Source organism: Amblyraja radiata, chromosome 45 (assembly GCF_010909765.2).
Source record: "Amblyraja radiata isolate CabotCenter1 chromosome 45, sAmbRad1.1.pri, whole genome shotgun sequence".
In the NCBI taxonomy this organism is placed as follows: Eukaryota; Metazoa; Chordata; class Chondrichthyes; order Rajiformes; family Rajidae; genus Amblyraja; species Amblyraja radiata.
In genome coordinates this window covers 8,188,189-8,204,870 of record NC_046000.1, presented here as the reverse complement: position 1 = coordinate 8,204,870, position 16,682 = coordinate 8,188,189, and the positions used below count along the sequence as shown (strand labels likewise).

Sequence of the window (16,682 nt, the reverse complement as noted above, 5' to 3'; positions counted from 1 at the left end):
TAAACTAAATTCTAGGACAATGCTGTAAATACCTAGCAGATTAGTCAACATTTGGGAAGAGAGACTAAGTAGCATTTTAGGTCAATCATTCTCCAAAAATGCTGCCTAACCTGATAAGTGGTTACATTTTCTGTTATTATTTTAGATTTCCGGGTGCTTGCAGCTTTTGCTATCCAAGTGTGGATGCCATCGTAGCCAAGCCCAATCAAGTTGACGTGCAACGTTGCGCATTTCACATAGCAGTGGCCATTTTTGCCTTCTGCAATGCAAACTGCTGAGGTTTGGGAATATTTCAGATTCATTGTACTTTGAAGCATTTCTGCAACAGGAAGTTAGCATCAGCCAGTAATATAGAAACATAGAAAATAGGTGCAGGAGGAGGCCATTCGGCCCTTCGAGCCAGCACCGCCATTCATTGTGATCATGGCTGATCGTCCCCTATCAATAACCCGTGCCTGCCTTCTCCCCATATCCCTTGACTCCACTAGCCCCTAGAGCTCTATCTAACTCTCTCTTAAATCCACTCCACTGCCCTCTGTGGCAGGGAATTCCACAAATTCACAATTGCAAACCATAAAGCAAAAGTTGCCATTTACATGACTTTACTTAATCCTGCACAACACATACCAATACAGCATCTGGACTCGTGGCCCCAAATCGATCTGGGTCCCAGGAGTAATTTCCCCCAGGAGAAAGCCTTTCTCCTTTCCGATGTAACTTCAGTCCCACTGTGTGTCGATCCACTGTCTGTAGAATTTTCTGTGCTTCGTCATACCCCATTTCATCAAAGTAAATAGTTGCACTTACGATTTGGTCACCTAGGCGTAGGGGAGCAAGAATTTATATTTATATACTTATAAAGTGAAATTTAAGAGCTATAAGATTCTAAAGCATACATTACAGAGCTGAAGGCCATTGATTGGTAAGTTGACAGTGCAATGGGAGCCAAAGTGTATGGATGATGGACAGGAAAGATCTCTACTTGTAAAGATATGCAAGGGCATCAAACTATTCACAATAAACAACTTAGATGATGACAAAGATACAAATCCACATTTTAAAGGCAGGAATATTGCAACCTGTACAGATGGAAGTGTTAAACTACAAAAAGAGATTTAAAAAAAGGAGCAAAGAGCTTAATAGAATGCAGATTTTTATATAGGGTTGGATACCTGGAGTACTAAACACACTATCTAGTAGTGTTTAAGAAGGAACTGCAGATGCTGGAAAATCGAAGGTACACAAAAATGCTGGAGAAACTCAGCGGATGCAGCAGCATCTATGGAGCGAAGGAAATAGGCAACGTTTCGGCCCGAAACGTTGCCTATTTCCTTTGTTCCGTAGATGCTGCTGCACCCGCTGAGTTTCTCCAGCATTTTTGTGTACACTATCTAGTAGTCTCTGGGGATGACACCTCAAAATTACCTTGAGGTGATTTAAAAAAAAAAATGAAATGTGGAAGCTGATTACTAGGTAATATATTGTGTTATGACCAAGGACGAATTTTTAATACAGTCAAGAAAATTAGGCTTGTAAATGAAAGTGCCGCAATGTGTTTATTGTCCTTTGTTTGTGAGCATAGCTTATTGTTAACTAATTATTACAAATAATATGAAGACCAATGTACAAAGCAACGTAATAGTGATATCTATGAGCCTGACTAACATATTTCATAATTTCCTAAACATCAGGTCAACTTTGACTGTTCTCATATTACATGAACCTATTGTTTAATAGAATCTCCAGATTGATAAGAGGCAATGATGCTGGATTAAAAGAATGCACTATGTGTAGTGGCCATTTGGCCTGTTTTGCATGTCATTGAGGATGGCATGTGCCTTTAAATTTTAGACTGCCCGTTATATTGTGGGTGGGATTTATGACGTGTTTTTGGGCGTGTTTGGAGCTTAGATGCTTGCGCAGAAGTTTAGTTTTTAGATTAGTTTGGAGAGCCGATGGGGAAGGTTCTACCATGTGAGATCATGCGGGCCATGCAGGGTCCATGTGAGATCATGCGGATCTTGCCAGTGTCACGGAGACACAAGGAGTTTTCTAATGTCTAAAGTAATAAGCTGGAGTTCGAAGAAGATTGTATCAACGAGTTGGAAGAAATTTGGATGTATCTTGTTTAAGAAGGAACTGCAGATGCTTGAAAATCGAAGGTACACAAAAATGCTGGAGAAACTCAGCGGGTGCAGCAGCGAAGGAAATAGGCAACGTTTCGGGCCGAAACCCTTCTTCAGACTGATAGATGCTGCTGCACCCGCTAGGTTTCTCCAGCATTTTTGTGTACTTTGGATGTATCTTACTGTTTTCTATCAACAATAAAGCATTTATTAATCAAAAAACTGTGTTTTTAAGCCATATCTGAGAAGAAGCTCTGAAGGTCTCTGTGAGTGAGCTTGCATGCGTTTAGAAGACCATTCTCATCCAAATAGCGGCTAGGGTGCTAATTAACCTGAAAGATATGAAAATCTGCTGCTACACTATGTAAAATGAAATGATAGTTCTGTTCTTATAAACCAATCATCACCGATTTGCAGTCATCATAACTACTGAGAAAAAGAGTCAAGGTTGTAGAGCCTTGAGATGCAGGGGGAAATGGGTGACCTGAAGCAAATTAGCTGAAGGCTAATCATTTGCACGTACAGCAAGTAATTAGGAAAACTAGCAGTTGAGGAGCGGAAACCATACCTTCTTTCATTACTCCACTCTTTCCTACTGGGGAGTTTTCAACCACGTCCTTGATGAAGATGCCATCATCACTGCCACTTATAGTAAACCCATGTGCAGCTGCCCCCGCCCAGCTAGGGAGCAACACATCAAGGTCATCCTCTTTCTTGGCCATCTACAGAAACAAGAGGGGACAAAGTAATAGTCAAATACTTATTCACTGTGCAGAGATTGCTGACTGGAGATTCATTGTTTGGCACTAGATCTGTACAAGAGGACTGCTGGTTAGTATTGCCCTTGCTACATGGTTTACTGTTCCAACAAAGAAAAGTAGCAAGTGATACATTTTGATTGGAAAAATGAGAAGAAAGACAAGTTAAACCGTACACTTCTAAAGAAAGCACAAGACCAAAAAGACCTGGGATTGTGTACGTAATAGTTGCCAGAGCATTTAATGAAGTATATAGAGGATCTCAGATTTATAAACAGAAGCACTGAGAGATAGTAAAACAATAATTAAACTTCAGCTTAAAGTCTGGCCAAGGAATTCCAGCGGTGTACCAAATGAACATTGTAACAGGGAGCCAATGATCACTGGCTCACTTGATGTACATTTTCTAATTATCATGATCATATTGTATGGCGGTGCTGGCTCGAAAAACATCTATTTTCCATGTAAAAATTGTGTCACCTGAAATCTGTTCTCAGCGCAGGGTCAGTATACCTATTAACGATGCACCTGATTGAACCTCTGCAGTGACAGAAGGATAAGTGTCGTGGTGGAAGAAAAGCAATATGGATTCTGAAGTTCGGTGGAGGAGAGGAGCCTCAAATGTTGGGTAAGGTGTAAGAGTGTACTATCTGTTCTTGGGGCCCTGTTGTTTTTCATTTGTCATCTTATCAAGGTGTACAAAATCATGAGAGGAATAGATCGGGTAAATGCACAGTCTCTTGCCCAGAGTAGAGGAATCAAAAACTAGTTAAAAGTGAGATAAAACTAGTTAAAAAAGATTTAATAGGAACCCAAGGGGTAACTTATTTTACATAAAGGGTGGTGGGTGTATGAAACGAGCTGCCGGAGGAGATAGTTGAAGCAGGTACTATCGCAACATTTAGACAGGTACATGGATAGGACAGGTTTAGAGGGATATGGGCCAAACGTGGGCAGGTGGGACTAGTGTGGATGGGACATGTTGATTGGTGTAGCAAGTTGGGTCAGAGGGCGTGTTTCCACACTGTACGATTCTATCTGCCCATTCAGGCTTCTTCTTGATCTGGCTAGGCTGGATGGAATAGTTTTGGAATGGAGTCAGCAAGATTAGTACATGGATGTTTGGGCCATAAATGGAGTTGATGGTGCTGAAGATCCTGCACACATTATGGTTATGATGATGTTGCTGGTCCTCCTGCACTCCTCATGTTACTTTAGATTATGGGCAGAGTTCTGTTGGGTATTGGCCTTCAGATATCTCTACAACTGTTGCGTTTCAGGTGTGACATGGTAGAATGTTTGGATCATGAGGGGAATAGATTGGGTAGATGCATAGAGTCTCTTGCCCAGAATAGGCGAATCGAGGACCAGAGGACATAGGTTTAAGGTGAAGGGGAAAAGATTTAATAGGAATCTGAGGGGTACGTTTTCACACAAAGCATGGTGGGGGTATGGAACGAGCTGCCAGAGGAGGTAGTTGAGGCTGGGACTATCCCAATGTTTTAGAAACAGTTAGACAGGTACATGGATACGATGGGTTTGGAGGGATGTGGGGCAAACGTCGGGAGGTGGGACTAGTGTAGCTGGGACATGTTGGCCAGTATGAGCAAGTTGGGCGGACGGGCCTGTTTCCACGCTGTACTCTATGTCTGGATCTTCTGGTCATACTCAACAAATGTACCTGGTATTTCCCAGTAGAGAACTCAAGAGTCTCTTTGGGGATGTTATATATGGGGGACCTCAGGGCAGTCGGATGATGTTGGCATTCTGATGCTCCATTTGGTTGGAAGCTATCGGATTGACTTTGAGAAACTATCTGACATAAGTTTCCTTTGGAGGATCCTTGAGCAGATTAATAATCCTTTATAATTAATCTCCTATATTAATGAAAGCGTTTTTCCTTGCTTTGTAAGATTTTGTGTTATAACTTATAAAGCATGTACGTAGCATGTAATGATGTTACTTTTGTTAAGTAGTCTAAAGCTATACATCACATATCGAAATGACATATACAACTATTTTAAACAAATTCATCTCAACATTACTACATCTATGAGGTCAAAAGCAGACATGCTGAAAGGACATACGTTTGTGCAATTTCTTTGTCTCTTTAAACAGGAAACAAAATCGCTGCCACTTCTTTGGCTGGTAATGGGTCTTTTACTTCACTTGTGCTTGCTTCAGGCTCACGGCACTGGAAGAGAAGGAACAGGAGTCAAACTCAGAGTTCAAAAGCTGGGATGTTTATTCCACTGTTGGTGCAATAGAACAAGAAAAAAATACCAGAACACATCGGGACTGTCTTATCAACCCAACTTTTTCGGGGAAGGGAACCTGCCATCCTGTCTTATCAACCCAACTTTTTCGGGGAAGGGAACCTACCATCAATGCCCCTGTCCCACTTAGGAAACCTGAACGGAAACCTCTGGAGACTTTGCGCCCCACTCAAGGTTTCCGTGCGGTTCCCGGAGGTTCCCAGAGGTTTTTGTCAGTCTCCCTACCTGCTTCCACTACCTGCAACCACCTGCAACCTCCGGGAACCGCACGGAAACCTTGAGTGGTCTCCAGAGTTTTCCTAAGTGGGACGGGCATTAGTGGGACAGGGGCATAACTTGGCCTGACGTACACATGTATCAGTCTCATTTTCATGGTGCTTTTTGTGGTGGCCCAGCAACCCACTTAGGAAACACTATCAATCATTTGTAGACTATAAATTGTGTATCGAATTCTCTGCTGGAGTAGAAACAATGCCTCCACCACACCATCCCACTTCACCTTTTTGATTTTGTGATCAAATGAGCCAAGAATTCAGGGAAAATCCCAATATTACATAATCAAGGTCGAGTCGCACACACTGCCCACTCCCTCTTCTCCCATCAGGCAAAAGGTATAGAAGTGTGAAAATGTACACCTCCAGATTTATGGGGTTTCTTCTCAGCTGTTATCAGGCAACTGAACCATCCCACCACAATCAGAGAGCAATTCTGAACTATCTACCTATTTGGTGACCCTCGGATCATCCTTGATCGGACTTTGCTGACTTTACTAAACGTTATTCCCTTATCATCCCTTATCTACACACTGTAAATGGATCGATTGTAATCATGTATTGTCTTTCTGCTGGCCGGATAGCATGCAACAAAAGCTTTTCACTGTACCTTGGTACACGTGACAATAAACTAAGCTGATTCAACGAATTCAGTGCTTAGGCTCTCATTAGTCTAGGGAAGGTCAAATAATGATCTGAATATTTTTACAGAGCCCTGTAGAGAGATGCAATTTGGAAATTGGCCTTTTGGCCAATTGAATCCTTACCGACCATCAAACACCACTTTTCATACACTAATCGAACCATAACCCTGTTTATTCTACCAATATTCCCATCATTTCACAGCCTCCAACATTCTACCACTCACCTACGCACCATTGCCAAATAACCTGCCAATCCATAAATTTTAGGATATGGGAGGAAGCCAGAGCAAACCCATGTGATGAAGGTGGACAACGTCATTGATCAGGCTTGAAAGCACCATTGGTAGCTGGAACCGTGAGACAAGATCTACTAATAGCAACAATGTGCTGGCTGTTTCTACCAGTATGATCATCAGCGAAGGACAGGGCTAGGCTCAGCCTCAACTGTCACCGTGTTTACTTGTCCGCTCGCTGCCACTCAAGAGACTCTTAAAAGCCCAGGTCCAAGAAATAATTTACCAACAGAAAACAGAACCTTTGGGAGATGTTCATATTGGGAAGAGGGAAATAACATTCCAAATTAATTTTACGGAACTACTCGATTTGCAAATCATCATCATCATCGTCGAAAACATCAATGCCTCTGTACGACAGTGATCGCAACTTCTACTGAAGTGTGGTTGGCCATTGGCTCGTTAGAAGCTCATCCACCCTTTGACAGGTCTGGTTTTTGTTCCTGCTGGGGGTCCACAGCCCCCTCCTCACCTGGCAAACCAGGTGGGGGAGACGGTTTAGTCGACGACTATCCGACCATGGAGCGGGTAGCACGAGATTACATGGTACCCGTGGCGGGGGGGGGGGGGAACTCCCCCCGACCTGACCATTTCTGTACCAAAACTCTTGCAAATTTACTGCTTCTAATGCTTTAAGCGAAAATGTTCTCCCAGGATTGGAATTCTCACACCTTGTATTAAGCTTCAAAAGGGATTCAAGACCAGAACAATTCACTTTGAAGACAATTAATTTTTGCATCGGTTGTGTTCTAAGCCATAAAAGATTTGTGTTTTGACAGCTGTGAGGGAATTATAGCTTCCAAAGGGTTGAAAGCAGTTACAACGTGATTATCTAGTGACTTTTCCCTGATACGCAGCAAACTGGGGCCAGTCTCGTATTACTGCCCATATTAGGCTCTGATATGACAAAATGTTTTGATCTGATTAAAACATCTCCAGTGACAAGAAGAAAAGGAATAATTTATTAACAACATGTCAGACGAGATTTCGCAATTGGAGGGAAGGGTTTCGGCCCGAAACGTTGCCTATTTCCTTCGCTCCATATATGCTGCCCCATCCGCTGAGTTTTTGTCTACCTGTCAGACAAGACTCTGGTTTCATTCAAAGTTTACCTCACTTTCCTGTTCAATGCATAACGTTCACCCCGATCTTAATATAGAATAGTGCAGCACAGGAACTGATCTTTCTACCCACAATGTTTATGCCTAATGCCCCTGTCCCACTTAGGAAACCTGAACGGAAACCTCTGGAGACTTTGCGCCCCACCCAAGGTTTCCGTGCGGTTCCCGGAGGTTTTTGTCAGTCTCCCTACCTGCTTCCACTACCTGCAACCTCCGGGAACCGCACGGAAACTTTGGGTGGTGCGCAAAGTCTCCAGAGGTTTCCGTTCAGGTTTCCTAAGTGGGACAGGGGCATTTACATGATGCCGAGCTGAACTGATCTCGCCTGCCCGCACATGATCCAGTATCTCTCCATTCCTTGCATTTGCATGTGTCTATCCAAACGCCTCTTAAACGCCACTATAGTAACTGGCAACATTATCTAGTCAGCTTAGTGACCCGTTTGAAAACCATCCCCTGTGAGGATCAGTCTTTTCGGGAGGAGGAATTCTTATGCTTAATGCCAACATTGTTCATTCAAGATCTGAAACACAACCTCTGTGCATCCATTGTCACGCAAGTATATTTTCAAGCTTACTGGCAGCAGTGTGGAAAGCTGTTGCCTGAAAAAAGAAACATGAAATCATCCGCACCAGGCTTTGCTCCCTCGTGCACGACTCATATAGACCACGAATTATCTGCCATTCCCACTCCTCTAGTTTAGTTCAGAGATACAGCGTGGAAACGGGCCCACCGAATCCACACCGACCAGCGATCCCTGCACATTAACACCACCTGACATACACCGGGGACAATTTATACTTATACCAAGCCAATTAACCTACAATCCTGTACATCTTTGGAGTGTGGGAGGAAACCAAAGATCTTGGAGACAACCCACACGGTCACGGGGAGAACGTACAACCACCGTCCAGACACGCGCCCGCAGTCAGGATGGAACCCGGGTCCCCGGCGCTGTAAGGCAGCAACTCTACCACTGCGCCAACGCCCCGCCCTGATCTCCTGATCACTCATTGCACCGTGAAATGTGGTGTGGATGGGTGGGGGGGCAGAGGTCAAGTTCAGCTCAACCACTCTACTCTGCAGGCAAGCAGTAATACCAACGTTCAACATCTAGGGCTAGAGACTACTAGATAGTGTACACAAAAATGCTGGAGAAACTCAGCGGGTGCAGCAGCATCTATGGAGCGAAGGAAATAGGCAACGTTTCGGGCCGAAACGTTGCCTATTTCCTTCGCTCCATAGATGCTGCTGCACCCGCTGAGTTTCTCCAGCATTTTTTTGTGTACCATCGATTTTCCAGCATCTGCAGTTCCTTCTTAAAAACTATTTGTGAGCAACTGGGTTGAGGTACAAAGAGGGCTTCCCGTGGATCTGCACCATCGACATAAGAAGAGAAAGTGGCTTTGAATAAAACCTTTGAAAGGTCCAAAAAATGTTTGTTATTAAACGAGCTGGCATGCATCAAAATAAATAAGTAAACATGGTTTTGTGGTTGAGCTAGCCAGAATCTTGTGCCCAATGACTTTAGGAATGGTGAGTTATTTTCTACTTGTTACAAATAAGGGAGGCCACCTAAAACCTAGCTGACACTGTTTGCTTTTTAAAAAAATCACCCTTGGCTGAGTAAAAGCACAGTCATTGGTGAGTCAGAAAATATGGGTTCAAATCCCATTCCAGAGACTCAAACCCATTTCCTATGTTGACATTGCAGCAACATACTGAGGAAGTCATTTTTCATTAAACTGTTGAGAACAAACAAAAGATCACATTGCACCCAACATTTTAAATTTATGGGTTGTTAAGAGCCAAAACGATGTGACAAAATCCTACATAACATAAACTATTTATTACGTTTGTTTGTTCAACTTTGACAAAGACTTCAAGAATCAAGAGTGTTTTATTGCCATATGTCCTGAAACGGAACAATGACATTCTTAATTTCAACATCACGACAGATACGTAAACATAGTACTCTCTAAGCACTCTGTCATTAACCACAAAAATGTTTCAAACACACACACAATAATAGTGCAAAGACAAAAACAATACCCCCAAGTCTATGCTTAAGAAAGAACTGCAGATGCTGGAAAAATCGAAGGTGGACAAAAGTGCTAGAGAAACTCAGCGGGTGAGGCAGCATCTATGGAGCGAAGGAATAGGTGATGTTTTGGATCGAGACCCTTCTTCAGACTGAAGAAGGGTCTCGACCCGAAACGTTACCCATTCCTTCGCTCCATAGATGCTGCCTCACCCGCTGAGTTTCTCCGACATTTTTGGCTACCCTCAAGTCTATGTAGTTCGGAGTTGCAGTGTTTAATAGCCGGATGGCTGCAGGGAAGAAGCTGCTCCTGAACCTGGATATTACAGTGTTAAAACTCCTTTACCTTCTTCCCAATCGCAGGAGTGAAATGAGAGTGTGGCCAGGTTGGTGTGTCTCTGATGATGCTGGCTGCCTTTTTGAGGCAGCAACTCCTGTAGATCCCTTTGATGGTGGGGAGGTCAGTACCCGTGATGGACTGGGGCAGTGCTCACCACTTTCTGGAATCTTCATTCATGGACGTTCGAATTGCAGAACCAGGCCGTAATGCAACCAATCAACATGTTCTCTATTGTACACCTGTAAAGGTGCAAGAGAGTGTTCGTTGACTTAACGAATCGCCTCAAATTTCTAAAGAAGTAGAAGAAGCCTTGATCAGCTTACTTTATGATTGCATCAATGAGCTGGGTCGAGAACAGATCTTCAATCCAGGATCTTGGAGTTTTTTGACTCTCACCACCACCGTCCCATCGATGAAGATAGATTTATGGATCCTCGACCCTTCCTCTTCCAAATCAGTTCCTTGGTTTCACCGACGTTGAGAGCAAGGCTATTGTCCAGGCGCCATTTGGTCAGTCGATCGATCTCCCTTTTATACTCTGACTCATCACCATCTGTAATTCGTTCAACAACAGGGGCGGCGTCGGTGAATTTGAAGATGGAGTTGAAATTGTGTCCGGCTACACATTCATGAGTATACAGTGAGTATAGTGAGCACGCAGTGTTGAGGTGCCCCTGTGCTGATGGTTATCGAGGATGAAGTGTTGCTGCCAATTTGTGCAGACTGTGTTCTGTTGATGGGCCATCTGCTTTTGTACAATTTCATTTTGTAACCCCACAACCCAAACCCATTCCAAATCATATTCCAACAGTATGACCGAAGCATTAAAAAGCTTTAGTTAGACAGCTGCAATAATAAATTATCTCAGTGGAACATGAGAGATGTAACAGCTGCAAATGGGCTATTCCATCCACAACAAGGCAAAGACAAAAAAACCCCACCTCCTTTTACTGGGACATGTCCACAAGCCAGAGAATGACTCACAAATGTGTCCTGTCCGATTGTGCAACCACAAAGAATGGGAATGCCCTAAAAATCCTTCACCTGGAAACGTGGAGAGGATGTTTTTCATTAGTGGGAGAGTCTAGAGGACTAGAGGTCATAGCCTCAGAATTAAAGGACGTTCTTTTAGGAAGATGGGGAGAAATGTCTTTAGTCAGAGGGTGGTGAATCTGTGGAATCCTTTGCCACAGACGGCTGTGGAGGCCACAAGTCTGGATATATTTAAGGCAGCGATAGATAGATTCTTGATTAGTACAGGTGTCAGAGCTTATGGGGAGAAGGCAGGACGGAGAGAAAAATCGGCCATGATTGAATGACAACATATACTTGATGGGCCGAATGGCTTGATTCTACTCCTATTCCCTATGACCTTTCCTCATCTGTTCCAAGCTAACGCTCCCGACTCAAATGAGCAATGGTGGGGAGGCGGTGGCAGTATTCTTCTGATCTGTAAATGAGAGGTCTTCCAAATTAATCACTGAATCTAGTGACTCCAGGACATGATGATCATCGTGTAGATTTGGACAATGGCACAAGCAGACAAGAGTTATTTTATATTTAAAAAGACACTAATGCGCTGGAGTAACTCAGCGGTGGTGGACAAAAATGCTGGAGAAACAATAGGCAATAGGTGCAGGAGTAGGCCATTTGGCCCTTCGAGCCAGCACCGCCATTCAATGTGATCATGGCTGATCATCCCAAATCAGTATCCCGTTCCTGCCTTCTCCCCATATCCCCTGACTCCGCTATCTTTAAGAGCCCTATCTAGCTCTCTCTTGAAAGCATCCAGAGAACCTGCCTCCACCGCCCTCTGAGGCAGCAACTCAGTGGGTGAGGGAGCATCTATGGAGCAAAGGAAATAGGCAATGTTTCAGGTCGCGACCCTTCTTCAGACTGATGCGAGGGTGGAGGGGGCGGGAAGAAGAAAGGAAGAGGTGGGGCCAGTGGGCTGAGGGAGAGCTGGGAAGGGGAGGAGAAAGCAGGGACTACCTGAAATTGGAGAAGTCAATGTTCATACCGCTGGGGAGTAACTCAGCGGTTAACTTTGTGTCTAGAGTTTATTGTATTCATGTATCCAGACAAGAATAGACGCAGGTGAATAGGGATAAAGAACGAAAATGCGGTAAAGAATAACTTATTTTGGGACTTTTTCTGGATACATAGCCTCTGGGCTGAAATATAATCCATCTCATTGTGTGAAGTGGGTGTTGGCTCAAAGGCAATACCACCACCAACTATGAAAAACATAGGTTGCTATTGAGCAACTGTGCAGACAAGTATAAACATCTCTTGTTGATCAAAGATAAACGGAGTAGGAATTTGGAGATAGGCCTGTGTCAACAAGGGCAACACTGAAAAATAAATGAAACACCTAGAGCAAGCAAAATCATGCACAATGGTGAGATCTCTGGTACTCTGATCAATTTACCTCTCCCCATGTATAGTCATGCTTATTCACTTGAATAGCAGGGCATGCAAAGGCCTCCATGTTCAAATTGGATCTCCTGAGATGGTGTTGTCTTATTGGGGCATGATGAATAGGGATAAAGAACGAAAATGCAGTAAGGAATAACTTATTTTGGGACCCAAAACATTATCTGGAGACTCCTAGAAAATGGGAGACATTAAAAAGACCCCATCTCTCAGTTTGCGTGAGGCCCAGTGCAGATTGGAGGAACAGCACCTCATATTTCACTTGTGGGTAGTTTACATCCCAGAGGTATGAACACCAATTTCAGGTAGTCCTTGCTTTCTCCCTCCTTCCCAGCTCTCCCACAGCCTACTGTCTCTGCCTCTTCCTTTCTTTTTCCCCCCACCGGACATCAGTCTGAAGAAGAGTCTTGACCCAAAGCGTCGCCTATTCCTTCTCTCCAGAGATGCTGCCTCACCCGCTGAGTTTCTCCAGCATTTTTTGTCTACCACCTCTCAGTTAAATTGCCTTCTGCCTAGAAAAGCTTAGAACTAAAATGAGAGATCAAGTTACATGTTCACACCCTAGGGGAGTAAATTACCAAAGGGCTTTGTTTGAATATACTTAGTAGGTTGCCACCAGAGACCGCAGAGGAGGCAAGGATGCACCACTGTGCAGGCAGGTAGGACTAGTGTAAATGGGGCACCTTGATCGGTATGGGCAAGCTGAGCCGAAGGGCTTGTTTCCGTGCAGTATGACTCTATGACACTGTCATCAGGGATGACACAAAGCAGCAGAAACTATAAACATAGTGACTTACAGCAAAATTAAAATTAGGACAGAAATTAGTTAGGACAGAAAGGGTGCAGCAGTAGAGTTGCTGCCTTACAGCGAAGGCAGCGCTGGAGACCCAGGTTCGACCCCGACTACAGGTGCTGTGCTGTACAGAGTTTGTACTTTCATCCTGTGACCTGCGTGGGTTTTCTCCGAGATCTTTAGTTTCCTCCCACACTCCAAAGACGTACAGGTATGAAGGTAAATTGGCTTGGTAAATGTAAAAATTGTCCCTAGTGTGTGTGGGATAGTGTGAGTATGCGGGGATCGCTGGTCGGCACGAACCCGGTGGGCCAGAGGGCCTATTTCCACGCTGTATCTATAAACTAAACGTTTAAAATTAGCTTCAAACTTAATGTATAGGATAACAGGATAGTGAATACAATGACAGTTCAAGATTCAAGAGAGTTTATTGTCATGTGTCCCAGATAGGACAATGAAATTCTTGCATTGCTGCAGCACAACAGGATACTGTAGTCCACCAGTATGGTATTTTCCACCAATCCACCAGTACGATATTTTCCACCAATTCACCAGTATGGTATTTTCCACCAATCCACCAATACTGTATTTCCATCAATGCCAAAAGAAAATCCCCAATATTTATATATGTTTCAGGATCCTGGCATTGCTGGGGCAAACACTTATTGCCATCCATTAATGCCTTCTTGACCACTGTAATCCTTCTGGTGAAGGTTCTCCAACAGTGTTATAAGAGATTTCTTAGATTTAGAAAGTGATGAAGGAATGGTGAGGTACCTCTAAGTGAGAATGGTGAGCAATTTGGAATGGCATTGGTGGTGTTCATATGCCTCTGATGAAGGGAATAAATGTTCAGGGCAGTCAGTGAGGTACTAATCAAGCAAGCTGCTTTGTATTGGATGGTGTCAAGCTTTTTGAGTTATGGGCGCTGTACTCTTTCAGACAAATGAAGAGTAGTTCATTACTCTCCTGATTTGTGTTTCGTTGATACTGGAAAGGCTCTGTGGCGCCAGCTGATGAGTCACCCTTTGCAAGATACCCGCCCTGTGACTTGCCATTATGAGTCCAGGCTTGCCTCTGGTCAATGGTGATTGCCCAGACACGCTACTGGACTACAAGTGGCAGCAGGACTTGGTGATGGTAATGCCACTGAGTATCAAGGTTAAGTGGTTACACTCTCTTGTTGGAGATGTCTTTGTTTGACACTTCCAGGGCATAAAAAGCGCCTTGAGTATTAGAAAGGCGCTATATAAATCCCATCCATTATTATTATTATAAATCTTACTTGCCACTGATTAGTCAATCACTCAATCTTGCCCAAGTCTTCTTGCACACAGGCAGAGGCTCATTCATGCGCTTAATTTACAGAGAAGTTTCCTTTTAGTTTAGAGATACAGCGCAGAAACAGGCCCTTCGGCCCACCGAGTCCACGCTGACCAGCGATCCCAGCACACTAACACTATCCCACACACACTAGGGATAATTTACTATTTCACCAAGCCAATTAACCCACAAACCTTTTCATTTCACTGCACATCTCGTATGTGTATGTGACGAATAAACTTGACTTGATTTGCCTTGAACCTGCACGTCTTTGGAGTGTGGGAGGAAACCGGAGCACCCGGAGAAAACCCACGGGGGGAACGTACTAACTCCGTACAGACAGCACACATAGTCGGGATCGAACCTGGGTCTCTGGCGCTGTGAGGCAGCAACTCTACTGCTGCGCCACCGTGTGGTGAACATGGAATTAAGCATAGTGCCATTATTAGGGAACATCTACACTTCTGATCTTGTGAGTGAAGAAATGCCATCGATGAAATAGCTGAAGATGGTCAGGCAAGGACTTGGCCTGGAAATGATCACAGCCATTTTTATGCGAGGCACGATTCCAACTACTGAAGTGGTTCTCCCTCTGATGCTCATTGACTTAAGTTTTATCATCAACCACGTACAGTCACTCTCAATTCACCCCTGGAATTCAGTCCTTTGGTGCCTGATTAGAATAAGATACAGGAATCGCTCGGCTCCAGACCAAATTGTAATCTGGAGCCAAGCGATTCTGGCAAAACCCAAACTGGCATCCATCAGCAGGTTATTACTTAGTGAGGCTTGGTCGCACTGCTGATGACCTATTCAATTAAGTACCTGTTCATTGATCAGATCAGATTAGTTTATTCTCATATGCAACAGGAAGCAATGAAATTCTTTATTCACATTAAGCTCAGAGTACAAAGCATACATGATGATACATATGGCAATACAATGACAAATGCAATAATTGCAGTGTAATCTGAAACATTGCAAAATAATACTAAAATGAAGTAATGAAATAACTTAATGAGGTAGAGTTAAGAGTGAGAGCACATGACAGCACGTCTGGAAGTGGGGTGAGATTGAGGTGATAGGTTCAAGAATTTGATAGCATTGGAGAAGTCTTAAGTCTGGACATCCAAGCTTACAAGCTCCTTTATCTTCTCTCTTAAGGTGGAAGAGGAAAAAGGGAATGGCCAGGGTGGCAGGCATCCTTGACGATAGTTCCACCCTTCCTGAGTGCAACGCACCGTGATGATGGAATGGATGAAAGGAAGCGATGAGTCATAAGGTCCTAAGTAATAGGAGCAGAATTAAGCCATTCGGCCCATCAAATCTACTGCGCCATGCAATCATGGCTGATCTATCGCTTCCTCCTAACCCTATTCTCCTGCCTTATCCCCATAACCCCTGACACCCGTACAAATCAGGAATCTACCCAACCCTGCCTTAAAAAATATCCATTGACTTGGCCTCCACAGCCTTCTGTGGCAAAGAATTCCACAGATTCACCACTGTTCGATTAAAGAAATTCCTCTTCATCTTAAAAGGAACGTCCTTTAATTCTGAAGCTATGACCTCTGGTTCTAGAATCTAGATTCTCCCACTAGTGGAGACATCCTCTGTGATGGACCTGCTCACGACTCTGCAGGGTCAAGTAGCAACAACAGTAGTCAGGCTGAAGATGCCTTGTCAGAATACTTTCTACAGCACATCTGTAGAGGTTCGAGAGAATCATTGTGGATGGAACATACTGAACAGTGTAGAACAGAAACACGGTGTTTGGCCTACATGTCTGAGCCAAACATGATGCCAAGTTAAACTAATCACCTCTGCCACATTACTCTGTCCCCTGCACATCCATGTTCATTCATTCATTATCGTTGAAAATACTAGCGACGCAGTGCCGCTGGTTTCTGACAGGAACAGGGACGGACGCACCACACATCTCTGACCTCCAGTTCCTGCGGACTTCCGCCGCTTCAAGTATAGGATTTTGGTGTGTGTGTGTGTGTGTGCTTTATCATCATTCCTTACAATGCTATGTACGACAGTGATCACAACTACTACTGAAGTGTGGATGGCCGTTGGCTCGCTAGGAGCTCATCCGCCCTTTGACAGGTCTTGTTTTTGATCCTGCTGGGGGTCCTCCTTTCGTGACAAACCAGGTGGGGGAAGACGGTTTAGTCGCCGACTATCCGACCATGAAGCAGATAGCACGGGATTACATGGTACCCGTGGCGGGGGGGAACTCCCCCCGACCTGACA

The 16,682-nt window shown here is 44.0% G+C and overlaps 1 protein-coding gene and 1 long non-coding RNA gene across 2 annotated transcripts in view; one reads left to right on the top strand and one right to left on the bottom strand.

Moving 5' to 3' along the window:
* The window catches only part of LOC116968390, a 41,171-nt gene extending 35,944 nt beyond the window's left edge, over positions 1–5,227 (top strand). The window contains exons 2-3 of the long non-coding RNA XR_004410465.1: positions 3,431–3,512; positions 5,069–5,227. This is a non-coding gene — a long non-coding RNA (uncharacterized LOC116968390). The remainder of the gene's footprint in view (positions 1–3,430; positions 3,513–5,068) is intronic.
* Positions 1–16,682, bottom strand: part of ahnak (AHNAK nucleoprotein) — an 81,435-nt gene that overhangs the window by 23,428 nt on the left and 41,325 nt on the right. The window contains 3 exon segments of the mRNA XM_033015172.1: positions 628–818; positions 2,695–2,848; positions 4,972–5,078. Coding sequence (XP_032871063.1) covers positions 628–818; positions 2,695–2,848 — 345 coding nt within the window. The 5' untranslated portion in view covers positions 4,972–5,078.